The sequence below is a fragment of the Molossus molossus genome, unplaced genomic scaffold (genome assembly GCF_014108415.1).
Source record: "Molossus molossus isolate mMolMol1 unplaced genomic scaffold, mMolMol1.p scaffold_m16_p_1, whole genome shotgun sequence".
Classification (NCBI taxonomy): Eukaryota; Metazoa; Chordata; class Mammalia; order Chiroptera; family Molossidae; genus Molossus; species Molossus molossus.
In genome coordinates this window covers 226,641,520-226,660,421 of record NW_023425344.1, presented here as the reverse complement: position 1 = coordinate 226,660,421, position 18,902 = coordinate 226,641,520, and the positions used below count along the sequence as shown (strand labels likewise).

Genomic DNA, 18,902 nt, shown 5'->3' with positions numbered 1-18,902 from the left:
CGCATCTGTAAGGCACTGGTGGCCTAAGATGGCCAACTGAGGACCTGCTCCAGGCCAGGTTGGGGGAAACTGGCAGAAAGGAGGTTACAGAGAATATTTGGGTATGTGGTGGGAGAAAAGGTAGTCGGGGTAAAACCAAGTGATCAAAGACCATTGGGAACCATCACAGGTGTTTGGATCCCTGGATCCAATGGGGCTAGGGGTCCCAGACCAGCAAATCCGGGCTTACCTTCTGAACCTCACCGCCATTCCCCTTCCCTTCCCTTCTCCAGGATGCCAATGGCTCTGAGGAGAAGCGGAAAAGTGTGTTGGCTTCAACTACCAAATGTGGGGTGGAGTTTTCTGAGCCTTCCTTAGCTGCCAAGCGAGCACGAGAGGACAGCGGGATGGTTCCCCTGATTATCCCAGTGTCTGTGCCTGTGCGGACTGTGGACCCAACTGAGGCGGCCCAAGCTGGAGGTGTTGACGAGGATGGGAAGGGTCCTGAACACAACTCTACTGAACACAAGCCGTCGGTCATTGTCACCCGCAGGCGGTCCACCCGTGTCCCCGGGACTGATGCCCCAGCTCAGGTATGAGAGGCTCCCCGTGCAAACACCTGCAGTACCTGAGTGATCCTGGGGACCTGGTACTCTAAGGGGAAAGGACAACACAACTATAGGAGCCATTCAACCCATTGGGATGCCATTTCTGTTTTCCAAACCAAACTGGACAGATGAGCTATGAGGGACAATGAGACAGTTTTATACTTAAAATTGGAACTGTCTAGGAAAATCTAGGATGCATGACTCTCTTTCTTTCTTTTCTTTTTTTTTTTTTAATCCTCACCCGAGGATATTTTTCCATTTTTTGTACAGATAGAATGGGAGGGAGAGAGAGGAAGGGAGAGAGAAAGAGAAACATCGACGTGAAGGGACACATCGAGTGGCTGCCACCCGCACGACCAACCAGGGCTGGGGACAAACTGCAACCGAAGTACATGCCCTTAGCGGGAACCGAACCCGGATCTCTCCGGACCACAGGCCGACGCTCTAACCACTGAGCCAAACTGGCCAGGGCGCATGACTCTCTTTCATTTCGGGTCACCAAAGTTTGATGGGGGCTCTAGTATGGGTCAGGCCCTGTGTTAGGCACTGGGTTGAAGAGATGCTTGCTTGTTCTTTTTTTTTTTTAATCCTTACCCGAGGACATTTTTCCATTTATCTTTAGACAGTAGGGAGGGAAGGAGAGAGAGAGACATCGATGCGAGAGAGACACCGACTGGTTGCCTCCCGTGCGAACCTGACCAAGGCCAGGGACAAACCGCAACTGAGGTACATGCCCTTGATCGGAATCAAACCCGGATTTCATTGGTCTGTGAGCCAACGCTATAACCGCTGAGCCAAACTGGCCAGGGCTGTTTGTTTGTTCTGTCAGTACAAACATGCTTGTTGAAATCTCTCGCTAAGATTGAGGTTTTATCCATTGTTTCTTTTAGTTCTGTCGGTGTATATTTTATACATTTTGTTGTTGTTGATCCTCACCAGAGCATATTTTTTCCATTGATTTTTAGAGAGTGGAAGGGAGGGAGAGGAGAGAGAAACACCAATGTGAGTAACACATCAATTGGTTGCGTGCCGCACACACCTCGACTGGGGCCAGGGGTCAAACCTGCAACCCAGGTATGTGCTCCCAACCAGGAATTGAACCCATGACCCTTTGGTGTACAGGCCAATGCTCTGACCATTGAGCCACACCAGCTAGACCTGTTTTATACATTTTGATATCATGTTATTAGGAGTAGCATATTCATTTAGAACTGGGTTAGACACTTGATCACTATGAAATGTTTATTTTTATCTTCAGTAATATTTTGCCTTTTAACATCTACTGTGCCAAATATTTTGCTTTCTTGTTGGTTGGGGCGATGTGTCTCTTCCATCTTTTTACTTTCTGCCTTTCTGTATTCTTTTACTTAAGGTATATCTTTCAAGTGGCATGTAATTGAGGTTTGTTATTATCTGTTTTAGTAACATAGATTACAGTTTACATTTTTTTTTTTTTTTATCCTCACCGGAGGATATTTTTCCATTTTTTGTACAGATAGAGTGGGAGGGAGAGAGAGGAAGGGAGAGAGAGAGAGAAACATCGATGTGAAGGGACACATCGAGTGGCTGCCACCCACACGACCAACCAGGGCCGGGGACAAACTGCAACTGAAGTACATGCCCTTAGCGGGAACCGAACCCGGGTCTCTCCGGACCGCAGGCCAACGCTCTAACCGCTGAGCCAAACTGGCCAGGGCAGATTACAGTTTACATTTAATGTAATTACTGATGTACTGGGTTTGAATCTACCATCTGTTGCTTTTCTGTTTATCCCATCCTGCCTTTTCTGTTTCTTTCTCCACCCCCCCCCCTTTTTTTTTTGAAGTGATTTGGTTTGTAATTTCATTTCCCTTCTTCATTAACTCATTAGTTACATACTTATTTATTACTCTCTTAGTGATTCCCAGAGCAGCCTTTCTTACCTGGATTTTTGTGAGAATTAAGCACTACAGGAAGGGATCTGAGTGACTATGTTCTCAGTCTTCTGGAGGATGGTACATAGCTCGTACAATTCTTGATGTATAGGAGAGATGTTAACTCATTATATGCAGTGAATGCCTTATAGCATTAGGGCTTAATTCTCTGGTTGAGAAGGGCTACTAGAAATTAAAATATGCAGTCTTGGCCTACTGAAATCTAATGTGAGTTAGTATTTTACCTCTTCCTGGACAGTGCAAAGTTTTGATAACACATCTAACTCCATTTCCCCCTAATCTCTAACTGGTAGAATTATTGACATGAATTTTCATTCTCTCTATATTTTAACATTGACAGGACATTATAACATTATTGTTTTGTTCAGCTATTCACTTTAGATTTACTCAAATATTTACTGTTTTTGTTGCTTTTTATTTCTTCTCATATCTCCAGGCTTCTATCTCAGATCATTTACGTGCTGCTTGAAGAACATCCTTAGCATTTCCTGTAGTGTGAGTCTGTTAGTGATGAATTTTATTGTTCTTTGATTGTCTGAATGTTTTCTTTCATCTTTATTTTTTTTTTCTTTTTTTTCCTCACCCGAGGACATTTTTTTGTTTTTTGTTCAGATAGAGCGGGAGGGAGAGAGACAGAGAGAAACATCGACGTGAAAGGGACACATCAAGTGGCTGCCACCCGCACGACCCAGCCAGGGCCGGGGACAAACTGCAACCGAGGTACGTGCCCTTAGTGGGAACCGAACCCCAGGTCTCTCTGGACCGCAGGCCGACGCTCTAACCGCTGAGCCAAACCGGCCAGGGCTCATCTTCATTTTTTATGGAAAATTTTGCTAGGTGGAAATTGTTTCGGTAATTATTTATTTATTTATTTATTTATTTATTTATTGGGCACATTTAAAGATATTATTCTGGCCCTGGCCGTATGGCTCAGTTGGTTCAGCGTTGTCCAGTGCACTGAAGGGTCGCAGGTTTGATTCCTCGTCAGGGCACATGAACAGGTTTTAGGCTCAATCCAGTCAGGGTGCATGTGAGAGGCAGCCAATCGATGGTTCTCTCTCTTTCTCTAACTCTCTCTCTCTCCTCTCTTTCTTCTCTCTCAAATCAGTAAAAACACATTTGAAAAAAAAAGATAAAGATATCATTCTATTGTCTTCAGGCTTCCATTGTAGTTACAGTGTTGAGAAATCACTATAAGCCATAGTGTTGCTTGTTTGAATGTAAGGTGTCTTTAAACATTTTTTTTTCTTTATTGGTTTTTCAGAGGAAGGGAGAGGGGGAGAGTTAGAAATATCAATGAGAGAGAACATCTATTGGCCACCTCCTGCATCCCCAGTAGGGGGCATGCAGGATACGGCCAAACAATGTTTTCTCTCATCAGTCGATGTTTCTATCTCTCTCCTCCTCTCCCTTCCTCTCTCTAAAATCAATAAAGAAAAAAAAAATTAAAAAAAAAAATCTCTACTCAGTTTTTCAGCCTCTCAGATGCCTCTTCCAGTCATGCCATCCACTCTAAGGAAAACACAACTCCGAATGCTACTTTTCCTGGATCTTAGTTTTATAATTCTTTGCCAACTTATTTGTTCTCTGATACCTTCAGAACTGTTTTATATTGAGTCCAGATTTTTTAGTTATTCTTACCTGGAAAGTTGGCCTAAATGCCTGTCCTCTGTAACAGAAAGGGGGGAGGTCCAAGATTATCTTGAGCAGCACAGTCTCTGCTCTCTGGGGTCTTATTCCCTGGTTGGAGAAAGTCCGTGGTGGAGGCTGGAGGCAAGGGAAGCTTGTCCTCAGGATGGGCAGAAAGGAACCTGAGCAACTGCACAGCTCAACACACTCATTTCAAAGATAAGGAAATAGATCCAGAAAGGCAAGACACGTACCCAAGGTCATTTAGTCAAGTAATGGCAGAACTAGCCCGGAATTTGGATCTCCTGAATCTCTGTCCATGGGTACTTTCCTTATACCAGGGTTTGGGGAAGGTTTATTTTTTGTTATTTGGTTATTTTTCTTTGTTGTACAGACATTTTCAATCTTGCACAGAAGTCTAGAGAATGGTATAACGAACTCCAGTATTTAGCCATCATTATATGGTCGAGCGTTCATTTGTACCTCCACTTCTCCCTCCCACTGGATTTTTTGGAAGCAGATCCCCAATGTCATATTGTTGCAACTGTAAATACTTTGGTCTGAAGTATATCACACATAAGGACTTCTTTCCTTCTCCTTCCTTCCTTCCTTCTAGTAACCTCAATACCACTATTATACTTAACAAAATCAATATGAAAAATATTATCAAATATTCAGGATAGTTTAAATCCATTTCCCATATTATAAAATGACAGAGCACTGCAGCTATCTGAGTTTAGGCTAGATTTCTTGTCTAGCAAGTTTGGGGGTCTTTGGCTCTACTGCATTTTTTTTTTTTTTTCTGTTCAATCATATTATTCCTCTATGGGAGGAAGAATGAACAGCATCATTTTGTACAAGTCTGCAGAAGAGCAGAGTGGACACAAATGACTAAAGGATGTGGCCAAGGCCCCATGAGGAGTCAGGGTCCTCCACTGGAAGGTCTTGTGAGAGTAGGGACCTGGGAAGGGGAGAAGCCTGTGGTTCCCAGGCCCGCCCAGTCAACAGGCCACCCTCACCTGTTGGCAGACTGTGTACCTAGGGAGCTGATCTGCGTGTGGCTCACCCCTGTAGGCCTCTGTTACTTACAGCCCTGCCTTCTGTGTTATATGTAGACACATGGCGCATACGGAGCAGGGAGAAAGTGTAAGCCAGGAGGGCTGACCTTTAACAGCACGAGTGGGGTCGCCTCTGATAGTAGGACTACATCTATGAGAACAAAAGTTCTTCAAGGACAGGATTGTCCTGTTCATTTTGTTGGACGTGGGCCCCATGCCCAACTCAGGTCTTGTCACACAGCAGGTGCTTCCATCGAATGCAGAGCCTGGAGTTTAAGTAGTGATAGCTATTGAGTAATTACTTTGTACCAGTTACAATTCTCAGTGATTTCCATGTATTAATTTATTTAGTCCTCATAGCTACCCCATTAGGTAGGCACTTATTATACTCATGTTAAAAATGATGATACACAGAGAATTAAGTAATTTATTTCAAGTGGTAAGTAAATGAGGTGGTTCCCAATCCAGGCAACCCAGCTCTAGAACCTGAGCCCTTAATTGCTATAGTCCTCTGCCCTAGAGCATACTTTATGGCAGGAACTATGGGCTGTGGCCCAAATTCAGATGTGAGAATGGTTTTTATATTTTTACAATATTATTTTTGAAAATGTGGGTGGGGCTCGTCCGGTGTGGCTCAGTGGTTGACCCATGCACCAGGAGGTCACCAGTTCAATTCCCAATCAGGGCACATGCCCAGGTTGTGAGCTAAATCACCAGTAGGGGCATGCAGGAGGCAGGCAATTGATGTTCTCTCTCATCGATGTTTCTCTCTCCCTCTCCCTAAAATCAATAAAGAAAAAATATATATTGTTTATGAAAATGGGGGTGGGAGGATTGGGGAAGAAGAAGAATATATAACAGAGACCACCTGTGGTCCACAAAGCCTAAATATACTGTTTGGCCCTTGACAGAAACAGTTTGCTGACCCTGCCCTAGAGAAGGCAATAAGAAGGGCTTTGGGACCTGCTACCTGTCTCAGGCTTGCCTTGATGGGTGTGGTGGGCAGACTAAGTTACAAAGGTGAGACCAGCAAGCAGTGATCAAGACTTCATTTTCCCAGGACATAGGAGGCTGAGCCATCTTGGTTCTGTTTCCTTCTCCAGGCTGAAGATATGAATGTCAGATTGGAGGGGGAACCTTCAGTGCGGAAACCAAAGCAGCGGCCGCGGCCTGAGCCCCTGATCATCCCCACCAAGGCGGGCACTTTCATTGCCCCTCCGGTCTACTCCAACATCACCCCATACCAGAGCCACCTGCGTTCTCCTGTCCGCCTGGCTGACCACCCCTCTGAGCGGAGCTTTGAGCTGCCCCCCTATACACCACCTCCTATCCTCAGCCCCGTGCGGGAAGGCTCCGGCCTCTATTTCAATGCCATCATGTCAACGAGCAGCATCCCAGCCCCTCCTCCCATCACGCCAAAGAGTGCCCATCGCACCCTGCTCCGGTCTAGTGAGTGACTATTGCCTCTTGGCCATACGGAGAGGGAAGGCAGTGGGCAGGGATGAGACTCATGTTATGGGCTGCTAGGGACGGCCTGGAATGCAGTGAGAAAAGGAGCTCCACTCTTCTCTGAGAGAGAAGGTTGTTCTGGTTCAAGAACACATGAGGGTGGGGGAGAGGTGTCAGCCCAACTGCCTGGATTCACATCTCAATTGCACCATTTACTATCTCCTGTGCAAGTCATTTTAACTCCCAGGCATCAGTTTCTTCAGTGTTTAAATGAGAATATTAGTAGTATTTGGTTAATGATGAAATTACCAATATTCAACTATTTTTAGATCCACAAATAGCAGTTTCCTATGGTTCAACATAATAGCTACCTCACTGGGTTGTGGTGAGGTTCAGAAGCATTAACATATGTAAAGCACTTAACATTATGCCTAACGGATCATGTTTGTTCTTAATGTTATGTGGCAGATTCTTTCTCCTGGGTCATTTTGACCAAGAGCAGACATTTTGGCTCACGTGGGAGGTGAATTGCTGAAAAATGTGGCTCACTCCATTTCCTCTGAAAAATGTGATAATGCTATCTTTTAGAGTGGGGAGAGGATTACGTGGGAGTAAACACTACCAGAGGTAGCAGAGGTGAGGCAGTGCCATCACTAGATTAACCTCTGAGCCTGACCTCACAGTGGCTTAGCTCTCTGGTGCCCCCTGGTGTCTGTAGGTGAGAAATAGCTCACCTGGGCTGGCTGGCCTTCTGCCCTCCCACTTCCACTCCAAGATTTGAAGCTTCTCTCTCTGCCTGGGTTGTGCAGGAAGAAGTCACTGTAGAGACCAGATTGGCAGCAAAGAAAAGGTCTGTCCATGCATGAATATTTATCAAGCACTTGGGTGTAAAGCCTTGAATCGGGTCCCACGAGGGCTCCGGCAATGTATGGGGACACTATGGTCTGTTCTAAGAACACGGAGTCATTAGGGAGTTGACATGGAGGCCTGGGAGACACAAAAGCAGAGGTCCCATGCAGTGTTGGATCAGCAGTCACTGAGTGAAGCAGACTTTAAGCTCTAAACAACTTGCAGAGGCTGCTAGCCTGGGGTAGGGAGGACCGCCTTCAGGAGAGGGTGGGGCTAGAACTGAGCCTGAGCTAGGGAGACATGGGAAGGACACACCAGGCAGAGGAAATGAGTGGGGCAAAGGGCTGGAGGTAGGACTGCGCAGGAAAAGTAAGGGGCCACGTGTAACCAGTCTGCTGGGGTCCTGGGTCCAGGAAGAGGGTGGTGGGAGGCAGAGGTGGAAGGGGACTGCTGAGGAGTGCAGGTTTGAGCTCAGGCTGCAGAGAGGAATCAGCAAAAGATTTTGTTTTTGCAGCAAGGGAGTGTCTTGATCATGTAGGGCATTGAGAAGATTAGCTCAGGAGAAACTGAGGCAGAGAACCCAGCAAGGAAGTAAGAAGATAACTATGAAACAGATCTCACTCACCACCTCACTAGTGTGCTGAAAGTGTCAGTTTCTTTACTAGTACAACCACAGTTTAATGTTGGAGTTCTTCTGTAGTGTGGGAGCTCCTGGGGCTAGGCTTTGTGCATGATTTCATTCAGTCCTCACTTTAATCTTAGGAGATGGGCAGGTGTGAAAAATGGAGACACCCACATATTTGGTAAAGTCAGTTAGTCGTCACTATTGCAGGCTGGGAGCCAGGACTCAGGGTGCCTGATTTCCAAGTGTGAACCTCTGTGAGTCACCACTGAGGTTCTCATGCATGTGGAGCGGCCACCTAGAGTTCGGGAGGGAGGGCTTTGCTGAAGGGAGGAGGGTGCCATTTACCAACCTGCCTTTTGTCCCATAGATAGTGCTGAAGTCACCCCGCCTGTCCTCTCTGTGATGGGGGAAGCCACCCCAGTGAGCATTGAGCCGTAAGTGCAGCCCTGCCTCTGACCCATGGTATGAGGGTGGCCAGGTGGGGTCCAGGGCATTCTGGCAGCCCTGTGAGAAGAGGAGGGCTCTGCAGGGTCTGCAGAGGGCTGAGCAGGCCTCTCTGGGCTTCCGCCGTCGGCCCGGGGCTTTACTTTGCTCACTCTGCTTCTGGGTGGACTTCACAGGGAAAAGCTTGGTTTGCATTTGCCTCTGAGAATTAGAAGAGCAGTCCGAGAGACTCCTTCCCTATCTGTAAACCTGGGGCTCCTTCACCCCTTTCCAGCGTCTGGGCCTTGCCTTTCTGGTGGTACCAGGTGCCACTTGCCAGGCTGTCCTCACAGACGCTAGATTTCCTTGCATCCAGCTGCGGCCTTGCATGCTCGGCCTCTGCCAGCTGCCCTCCGCGGCTTCTCCCATCCCCAGGGAGAAAGTCAGGTTCTCCGCCCCCACAAGGTGAGGCCTCACTCCCTGCCCTTACCATCCCTGCAGACGGATCAACGTAGGTTCCCGGTTCCAAGCAGAAATCCCCTCAATGAGGGACCGTGCCCTGGCAGCTGCAGACCCCCACAAGGCTGACTTGGTGTGGCAGCCATGGGAGGACCTAGAGAGCAGCCGGGAGAAGCAGAGGCAAGGTGAGAGGGGACCTGAGCCAGCAGCAAAGATGGTGGTTGGGTCGGTGGGGGGCTAGTCCCAACCCGGCCCAGCTCTGAAAGTGAGTTCCTCTCCTCCCTCCCCATGCTCTCTTCCTTCCTCGCTCCCACAATGCAGTGGAAGACCTGCTGACAGCTGCCTGCTCCAGCATTTTCCCAGGAGCTGGCACCAACCAGGAGCTGGCCCTGCACTGTCTGCACGAGTCCAGGGGAGACATCCTGGTGAGACACTGCCCCCAATGGAGGGAAGGACCCTCAGCGAGGCTGGTACAGACCCACCTCTGCTGCCCAGGGCCCAGGCCTCCTAGCATGCTGATTGGAGACAGGCCAGAGGGTCCAACCAAGTTGGGGGTTGTGGGGGCTTGGCCCAGGAGAAACCTGGTTCCAGACTGTGCAGCACAGGGCTGTGCTGTCCACCCCAGTCCCTGATTCTGGGTCACTGGTTCCCACCCTCAGACAAGGCTGCACTGAGGGCCGTTTCCATCTGTGGCTGCCTGAGGAGGCCCCTGTACATTTTGCCCACTGAAACCCCTGCCAGGGTCCTGACCTTTGCTTCACTTCCCTTTTAGGAAACGCTGAATAAGCTGCTACTGAAGAAGCCCCTGAGGCCCCACAACCACCCACTGGCAACTTATCACTACACAGGTGGGCCTGGCCGGGGGTGGGCCGAGGGCCTGGCGCCTCAAGGGGTCTCCCATCAGTGGGGCCCAGTTAGTGCTGAGTCACAGCCCTGGGTGGGGGGTGGGGGTGGATAAGCCAAGCCAGAGTGAGGGCACTGACACTAAAGCTGGAGTAGCTCTCAAGGGCCGTACTGTGCCCTGGAGGGAAGAGAGAAGGGCGTGGGCAGGTGGAGCCCGTCCAGGCAAAGGAGCCCAGGACACAGTACAGGGGACTGGAACACGGGGAGTACCATCCAAACTGACAACCCCTGGAGTGCCATGTGCTATTCCGGGCCTTGTGCTTTAAGAGAGACTCTGACCAAGTAGGCATGATCGTAGCAGCCACTGTTGCCGCTCCCTGTTGGTGCGTGTCGTCTGTGCCAAGCGGAGCACTGGGGGCTTCACGGGCATCAGCTCATTTAGTCTGCACACCTGGGGACATGGCATCTATTATTAGTTCCCGTTTCTCAAGTGAGGAGAGTGAGGTTCGGAGGCTCAGTGACGTGGCTAGTCAGTGGCAGAAGCAGGTGGTGGAGCCAGCTCTGACCGGGCATGGGTGACCTCACGCTTGTCAGCTGGTCAGAACAGGCCCCTGCAGCGCTCACAGTCCCACGCCTCCTCACTACCCCGGTCCCGTTTGCCCCACAGGCTCCGACCAGTGGAAGATGGCAGAGAGGAAGCTGTTCAACAAGGGCATTGCCATCTACAAGAAGGATTTCTTCCTGGTGCAGAAGCTGGTGAGCTGGAGCTCTGTTTCAGGGCTAAGTGAGGGCAGGAGCTGCCTGTAGAATTTGGGGCTCCCTCTGCCAGTGGGGGCCTGCAGTCATGTAACAGATCCTTTTAAAAACCATTTAATTCAGTGCACTAAGTAGCCTCAGAGACAATTTTCTAAACAAAACCAGAAGGGGAAGAGATTAGGACTTTCCCGCCTTGATTCTAAGCCCCCTTCCCTCACCTTAGGGTAGTGTGGCGCACTCTGGGGTCTTAATACGGAGGGAGTCCTGAATGGGCATCAGACATCAGACTCAGTGGCATTAAATTTAAAATAGTGGCTTGCCTAAGAAAGAGCAAGAAGAGAAGGAGGGCTGCAGGCGGAGGTGAGCCATTCCCCAGGGGGCGGGAGGACTTTGAAGGCTACAATTAGTATGTGGGAAGAGAAGTCACTCTAAGATAAGGGGAACTGAGAGCCAGCAAGTGACTGTAACTGACCTGGGAGGAGGCCTCTGCCCGCTTTTCGCCAGACCCAGGGCTTCTTTCCAGTAACTCAGCTGACCAGGTAGAGGAGGCCCAAGCCCAGCTGTCCTAGGTTTATCTTGTCCTCTCCCTCTGCTCTTCCGGGAGACCACAGTGCTTTGCTAATCTGAGGACTTGCATCTCCCCACCAGTTCTGGCAAAGTCTGGGCTGAGGGAGAGGGAGTTGTGTGGACCGCTGAGGGAAAAGAGCTTCCAAGAATGCGCTCTTTCCTCTTGGGATTGTGGCTTGTGCCAAGGATGGCCCTGGGGACTGGACACAGTGCTGAAGGATTCTCCGACAAGGGCCCTGTTGTGAGGACAGACACTTGCTGGGTTCTTGACTGGGCAGCATTCCCGGAAGTACCTGCCCGTGAAATTCACTGAAGCGCCCCAATTGCCTTAGTGAAAAGACCAGATCATTTAGTTATCAGGCAGGTGATCAGAGAGAATTGACAGTAAAAGTGCAAATGGGATTTCATTCCTGAACTTGTGATTTGGCCATTCCTGTGAGATGGAGCATGTATGTTTCTCCTCAGGCCCAGAGGACCCTCACCTGACCCCTGGGCTCTGGGAGCCTGTGGGAGTCGGGTGAGTCAGAGAACACAGCCTCTGTGTTTTCTGTGTGTGGGAAAGTAGTCCAGAAACTAAATCCAGTAGCCAAATAGATCTGTGAAATGGGAGGGCTAGGATTTCAGAGCTTGGGTGGCCCTTGGAGATCATCTAGTCTCACCCCACTCACTATTTACACATGAAGAGACTTGTCCAAGGCCACACAGCTATTTAGTGGCATAGTTAGGAACAAGATTTGGGCTTCCTAATTCCTCTTGAGGTTTTCCAGGGCTTTCTTATTAGTCTCCCTTGATAATTTGACCTTTCTTTATTTTATTTTTTTAGAGAGGGAGGAAGGGAAAGGGAGAAAGAGAGATAGAAACATCGATGAGATAGAACATCAGTTGGCCACCTCCTGCATGCCCCGCACTGAGGATTTGGCCTACAACCTGGGCATGTGCCCTGACCGGAAATCGAACCGGCGATCTTCTGGTTCATGGGTCGACACTCAACCACTGAGCCACACCGGCTGGGCCTCTCTCTCTGTTTTAATTAATAATTAAAAGTAAGTTACAGCCCTGGCCAGTTTGGCTCAGCGGTTGGAGCGTCGGCCCACAGTCCAGAGAGACCCGAGTTCGGTTCCCACTAAGGTCACGTACCTCGGTTGCAGTTTGTCCCCGGTCCCGGTTGGTGTGTGGGAGGCAGCCACTCGATGTGTCCCTTTCGCGTCGATGTTTCTCTCTCTCTCTCCCTCCCTCCCTCCCCTCCCTCTCTATTTGAACAAAAATGGAAAAATGTCCTTGGGTGAGGATTAAAAAAAAAAGTAAGTTACAGACAGCATGACATCTGACTCAAATATTTTTTAAAACCGAGGATATTCTTCTATAAAACCACAGTATCATTATCATCAAAGAAACTTCAACTGATACAATAATACTCTCTATCATGCAATCCATATTCAAGTCTTCCCAGTGACTCCATGTTGTCCTTTTTAGCTTTTAAAAAAAGAATCATGCTGAAGCTTTGGTTAATTGACTTGGTCAGCGGTTTGTGCAGAGCAGGTGTTGGAGAAATGCTTATATTTTGGGGTTGATTGGGTTTTAGCATTTGCTAAGCTAAGGGGAGACGTGAGAAAGGCTGAAGTATATCCCCAAGCAGGTGAGCTGAACCAGGAATTCTGACTTCAATTTTGGCTTCAAAACAGATCCAGACCAAGACCGTGGCCCAGTGTGTGGAGTTCTACTACACCTATAAGAAGCAGGTGAAAATTGGCCGCAATGGGACTCTCACCTTCGGGGATGTGGATACAAGTGACGATAAGTCGGCCCAGGAAGAGGTTGAAGTGGACATTAAGGTGATCCCTTCCCAGCCTCCGCTGCTGAGAGCCTGGGCTGGGGCTGGGTCTAGGACTGAGCTGGGAGCCTGAGCCCAAGACCTCTAGGAGTCACTGGAGGGCACAGAGAAGGAGGCAGTGTCCCCAACAGCCCCCAGTTGTTGATGTCTGGGCACTGACTATGGACCTTGGGTTCCATTTTCTATTGGCCAGTGTCCTAGTAATAATCCCTTGTGTTGATGCAGAACTTGGGTGAAGTTTCCCACAGTATTTGCACCAGCATCAATTTATTGTCCCCGCATAGCAGACCTCTAACACTGTTTCCCAAACTTTAGCCATTCTTATGTCACCTTTATGAGTTCTGCTCTTTCTGCATCCTACCATATGTTGCCATTACTATTTTTGTCATTTCCACATACCACTTGTGCTGTTACTTAATGTTTCTTTAATCAACTCATTGTTTACTCTAAAGAGAAGCTTTATATCACAATCATAAATAGAAAACCAGTATTGCTTGCCATAGACAGTACTAGTAAAAATAAATATAGTGTATGGAAATCCAAAAATGTTACTAAATTCTAGCTCGATGCTATTACCTGCCAAGGCTCTGAAACCGAAGCCTGACCCCTCTTTAAGTCTAGAGAGGTGCAAAAGACACATTCACACCAATCCGAGACTTTGTCCTTAACGTAATCAGGATTGAAAGAGAATTGAAAAGAGAATGGTATTTAATTCTATTTCCATGCATCCTCCTAAAGTCATCTTGGTGTTACAAGTCCATACTTGGTGACATGCTGCTGTAAGATGGGGAGTGGTTTGGTCCCCATTCTGCAGATGGGAAGGGGGTGGAGAAAGCATTACAAGAAGTTTAGAATGGAGCTCAAGCTGCTGCCTGGCTCCATCAGACCACCCTGCCCAAGGATGGGTCTCTTGAACACATCCAAGGAGGGAGGTGGCTTGTGGGGAGGGACTGGCATGTTCGCTCCCTGCCCCTGGCTCCATTTCAAGTGCTCAGTCTCATCCTGAAGGTTCCCAGGGTTCAAGGCTCACTCTTCTTTGTCAGGCAGACTAGGTGAGGAAGGGTACTGAGTCACAGCACAGGAGGCCAGGCCAAGACTAGAGGCACAAGTGAGCCCCTGGCTGGTTAGAGTCTGTGCACTAAGGCAGCATGACTGAGCTTAGGCTCACTGCCTTTGTTCTTGTCCCCCATAGACTTCCCAGAAGTTCCCCAGGGTGCCTGCTCCCAGAAGAGAGTCCCCAAGTGAAGAGAGGCTGGAACCCAAGAGGGAAGTAAAAGAGACCAGGAAGGAGGGGGAGGAGGAGGTTCCAGAGATCCAGGAGAAGGGGGAGCAGGAAGAGGGGCGAGAGCGAAGCCGGCGGGCAGCGGCTGTCAAAGCCACACAGACACTACAGGCCAATGAGTCGGTAAGTGTGACCTCCACTGGGGCAGCCCAGGGCCAGGAGAAGGGCTGGAACTGGGCCTGAGAGGGTGGGAGGGAGAGCAGAGCTATGGTGATCATCATAATAGCAGGAAATGTACTCAGTGCCTTATGCTATTTACTCATTTAATCCTCATAACCCTATGTGGTAGGTACTGCCTTTATTCCTGCTTCACAAATGAGGAAATCGAGGCCCAAGATCAGACAGCTAATCGGCAGCCTGACTCCAGAGACTGCCTTTAAATTTTATACTCTGCTGCTTTTGTTTCTGAGACTCGGGGAGCAAGGTTTTGTGAAAACCTAGAAGGTGTGTGGAGTACTGAGGAAGTATTCATGAAGTGTAGCTCAGGCAGGACTCTCCTAAGGGAGCTGTGACCCTGACAAGAATATCTGAAACTGAGCTGATATCATAGGGATAACAATAATGTCTTCTCATGCCCTGGCTGGTTTGGCTCAGCGGTTGGAGCGTCGGCCTGCGGTGCAGAGAGACCCGGGTTCGGTTCCCGCTAAGGGCATGTGCCTCGGTTGCAGTTTGTCCCCGGCCCTGGCTGGTCGTGAGGGTGGCAGCCACTCGATGTGTCCCTTCACATCGATGTTTCTCTCTCTCTCTCTTCCTCTCTCTCCCTCCCACTCTATCTGAACAAAAAATGGGAAAATGTCCTCGGGTGAGGATAAAAAATAAATAAATAAATAATAATAATGTCTTCTCACCCATGTTCTCTGCAAAGTGCTTTTCTGTCCATGATCTCATTAGTTACGCACAATAACCCCATAAAGTGTTAACGCCCACTTTGCAGATAGAGGAAACTGGGTTCAGAGGTACTTAGTGACTTGCCTGAGGTTCTGCCCCATATCCTCCTAGTGCAACACTCTGTCCACCACATCACGGGCCAAGAAGCAAGATATCAGCCAGAGCTGTTCCTTGTCAGGGAGGGGTTCCCCAAGAGAGGGTAGGGATGGGAAGGGTCTGTTGGGGGAACCAGTATGAGAGTTTATTTTAGTGTTGTACACTTGTGCTTGCAGGGAAAACGCCCACAAACTCTAGACACACAGCTGTGTGCTTTCCTTTGAGCCTTGGCTGTGCTGTTTCTCTAAGAGCTGTGCTCTGTGTACAGGCTTCATGGAGTTCTGCTGACTTGTCAGTACTCTCCTGTAGGTCAACCCAGTGCACATACTATGACTGCTAATGGCCATCTGGGGCTCCCCTAACCCCTGAGTACATGCCCTGAGCAGCACCTCTCCATGCAGCAAAGGTGTACTCTGCTCTCTAGTACATGCCTGGCATTTCCCATGGTAGCTCAAGTTGTCACGAACTAGATACCTGCACACCTGTCCCTTGCACTAGACTGCACACTGTCCTATCTGTCACCTCTGTATCCCCAGCATCTGTGCATCACATGGACCTGAATTTCATTTATGAAATAAAGTCATGAATGGACTAAATGACTGAAAACATGAACACATGTCATTAATTGAGACACTAAATCCCATCACATACATCGAGAAGTCCTATGGCATCTAGGGCTGTCCCACAGAATACTGTACCAGCAACTTTTAAAGACAGAGTTGGCCAAAGATGGAACGGGTTGCTGAAAAGGCACTGAGTGCTTTGTCACTGGAAGGATTCAAGAGGGTGCTAGGGGACCATTTGTCAGGAATGCCCTTAGGAGTCCTCTGTTCCCCAAAATTCCAGAATTCGGGATCCCATCTTCCCTAAGTCTCTCAACGTCTCCTTGTTTGGTTCTCTCCAGGCCAATGACATCCTCATCCTCCGAAGCCATGAGTCCAACGCCCCGGAGTCTGCTGGTGGCCAGGTCTCGGAGAAGCCAAGGGAGGGGCCGGGGAAGCCACGAAGGGCACTACCTTATATAGAGAAGAAGAAAAAACCAGAGACATTTAATAAAACCCAGAATCAGGAGAACACGTTCCCTTGTAAGAAATGTGGCAGGTAAGATGCTCTCCACGGGGACCTAGGGGGTTGGTAGGTCCGCAGAGGTTAGTTGAGAGGGAGGAGGTAGTCTGAGCTTTCACCTTGTCTTCTGATCGGCTCAGAGGGTTTCTAGGGCAGTGACGTCCCTCGGAGCTTTTAGAAGAGGGACGATGGCACTGAATCAGGAACTTCTCTCTCCCCTAGTTGGAGGGTGGGGGTAGGCCACGTGGCACTGGCCAAGTCACGAAGGGCCAGGGACCCCCCCATACACACTCTAGCCAGGTGGCCCCAGGGGCTGGGGACAGACCTCTTACCCGAGCCCCTCTTACCTGGCTGCAGGGTGTTCTACAAGGTGAAGAGCCGCAGCGCCCACATGAAGAGCCATGCGGAGCAGGAGAAGAAGGCCGCAGCCCTGAGGCAGAGGGAGAAAGAGGCCGCGGCCGCCGCGGCCACCGCGGCCGCCTCGCCCCACCAGACGGAAAGCACCGGCGAGAGGGGCTGACGCCCCAGGTCGCCCGGAGACCCAGGACTGGCCCCTCTTCCTGGGCTCTCCCTGCGCCAGCCTTGCCCGCGCGCAGAGGGAGACGGGAGAGTGGACTTTTCTCTGAAAAGCAAATGAGACGATAAAAATAAACAGCTCTTTTATTTATAAAGGCCCAGGAGCAGTGTTAAGGGCTGCAGGATCCAGTTCTCTGTGCATTCGGTCTGTCGGAGGTTGTCCTCGGTTTTCCCGGAACTGTGAGAACCTGCTTGCTGGGGCTGCCCCCTGGGAGGGGCTCCAGCCGCCACCAATGCCCCTCACACTGGACCCCTGCTGCCGCGCAGCCTCTTCCCTTCCTCTTCCACCCCGTGCTCCCAGGTCACCCTGGGGAGCCCGGCGCCAGCCCACCCCAATGTAGCGTTATTCCTCCTCTTGGGAGGACCTTACAGGCCCAGCCCTAAGCCTGGAAAAAGGGAGTGCGTGGCCATCTCTGAGAGGGAGCTGAGCTTGGCACTTGTGCTGTCCCCTGCACAACTGTGTCCAGGCCTAGGCTGCCCCAGGGATCCTGTCCTCTCTCCCTGAGAGGGAAGCCTCCGGAATGCCTGGAGGGAGAGACTGCGGACAGGTACCTATCCTGTTGCTACTTGCTTGCAGCCTGCTGGGCTGGAAAGTTCTCTCAAATGTTGGGGAAAGGCCAGTGTTCCCGTCCAAGCTGTCAGCCTGCTGGAGGAAAGGGAACTGTGTGAAGATGGAAGCTGCAGGGCTAGGCATGAGGGAACTTTGGATAAGCCTTGGCTCTTCCTGCTTCCCAGCATTTTGCCAAATATCTTTGGGCCCTAGCGACTGCTAAGAGAGCTTAGCCTAGGCCCAGCCTGCCTCTCCTTGGTGCAAGTTTCCTGCCTGTCTCTGTTCTGCCCTTGGCAGCTGCCACCTAACCCCCCCACCCCACCTGGTCTAGCGCTGATATCCACAGCCCAGCCCCCAGTCCTGCATGCTGGAGATTTCTGGATCCTTCCCTGGGAGGGGGAGGTCTCCTAACCAGATTGGACAGGAGCCTTCATTCCTTGACTTGTGTCATTTGGGAGCTATTTATTTATTCTTAATATTTAATTTTCAACATCCTCTCAGGGACCAGGGGCCTCCTGCTTTCCAGAGGCCCAAGTGCATTTATCCCAAAACAAGGCACCTTCTTGGCATCCACCCCACCTCCCTATTCCCAAGACCCTAAAGCCCCTCACCTCATTGCTCTGGAAGCTCTTGCCAATAGGAATTATAGTCGCTGCTGAAAGAGTGGGAAGGTGGAAGGTGTCACACCAAGACTAGCAGGAGCAAGGGAGATCAAAGGCAGTTCCTGTTGCTACCTCTTCTCTGGCTGTACTTTCAAATTGCCTGAGGGGATTGGCTGGAAACCAGAATTCTGGTTTGTTTCTGGCTTGAAGAAGCCATGTTTGGCATGGAGTCACTAATGAAAGGGCTAGAAGGTTCTGGAGGCCCCTTCAATTGCCAGTCCCACAGGAGGGCTGAGTTATTTTTCTGATCGTGTTACTCAACTTTCGTTGTATAAAAGAAGTTCTAAGTGAATGCAAGTACACCACAGGTCAACATGTTAGGAAGGAGCCAAACATTCTGCTGTTCCTCATGAGATAGCCTAAAGGCATTGTGTTGGTAGCTGGGTGTGGGGAGGGAGTTTTGTTTCTAAACTATGCACTATCAGGTATTTTTCAGCATTCATGTATGCATTAATATGGTTCTATAGGACCCCAGCTATGGGAGCAACAAAATTCTTCCCCCTGACTCCTGGACAACTACCTAGATTTCCAACTTCCCAGTTAATTTCCTCCATAGGTTTCTACAAGCTCAGTATTCCAAGATTGTAAAAATCTGGTACCTCCGGAAATAGGAAGGTAGCAAATTTAGGCTCTCTTCTAAATCACTTGTGTAATATGAGTGCCTTCGCAGCTTCGCCCCAAAGTGCTACTTATATTTCCCAAGGTTTTTTCTATTTAAATTGTATTTCGTTTCAGGCCCCTTTATGGACATGTTGTAACAGAAACCTCCTTTG

General features: G+C 49.5%; 1 protein-coding gene across 2 annotated transcripts in view; it reads left to right on the top strand.

The window, feature by feature from the left end:
- The window catches only part of MIDEAS (mitotic deacetylase associated SANT domain protein), a 65,642-nt gene extending 48,781 nt beyond the window's left edge, over positions 1 to 16,861 (top strand). For both annotated transcript variants that reach the window (XM_036261189.1, XM_036261197.1), the window contains exons 3-13: positions 273 to 572; positions 6,312 to 6,657; positions 8,499 to 8,565; positions 9,056 to 9,198; positions 9,335 to 9,438; positions 9,786 to 9,861; positions 10,524 to 10,612; positions 12,862 to 13,011; positions 14,203 to 14,415; positions 16,181 to 16,377; positions 16,699 to 16,861. In XM_036261189.1, the coding sequence (XP_036117082.1) occupies positions 273 to 572; positions 6,312 to 6,657; positions 8,499 to 8,565; positions 9,056 to 9,198; positions 9,335 to 9,438; positions 9,786 to 9,861; positions 10,524 to 10,612; positions 12,862 to 13,011; positions 14,203 to 14,415; positions 16,181 to 16,377; positions 16,699 to 16,861 (1,848 nt within the window). The remainder of the gene's footprint in view (positions 1 to 272; positions 573 to 6,311; positions 6,658 to 8,498; positions 8,566 to 9,055; positions 9,199 to 9,334; positions 9,439 to 9,785; positions 9,862 to 10,523; positions 10,613 to 12,861; positions 13,012 to 14,202; positions 14,416 to 16,180; positions 16,378 to 16,698) is intronic.
- Positions 16,862 to 18,902: the final 2,041 nt, after the last annotated feature.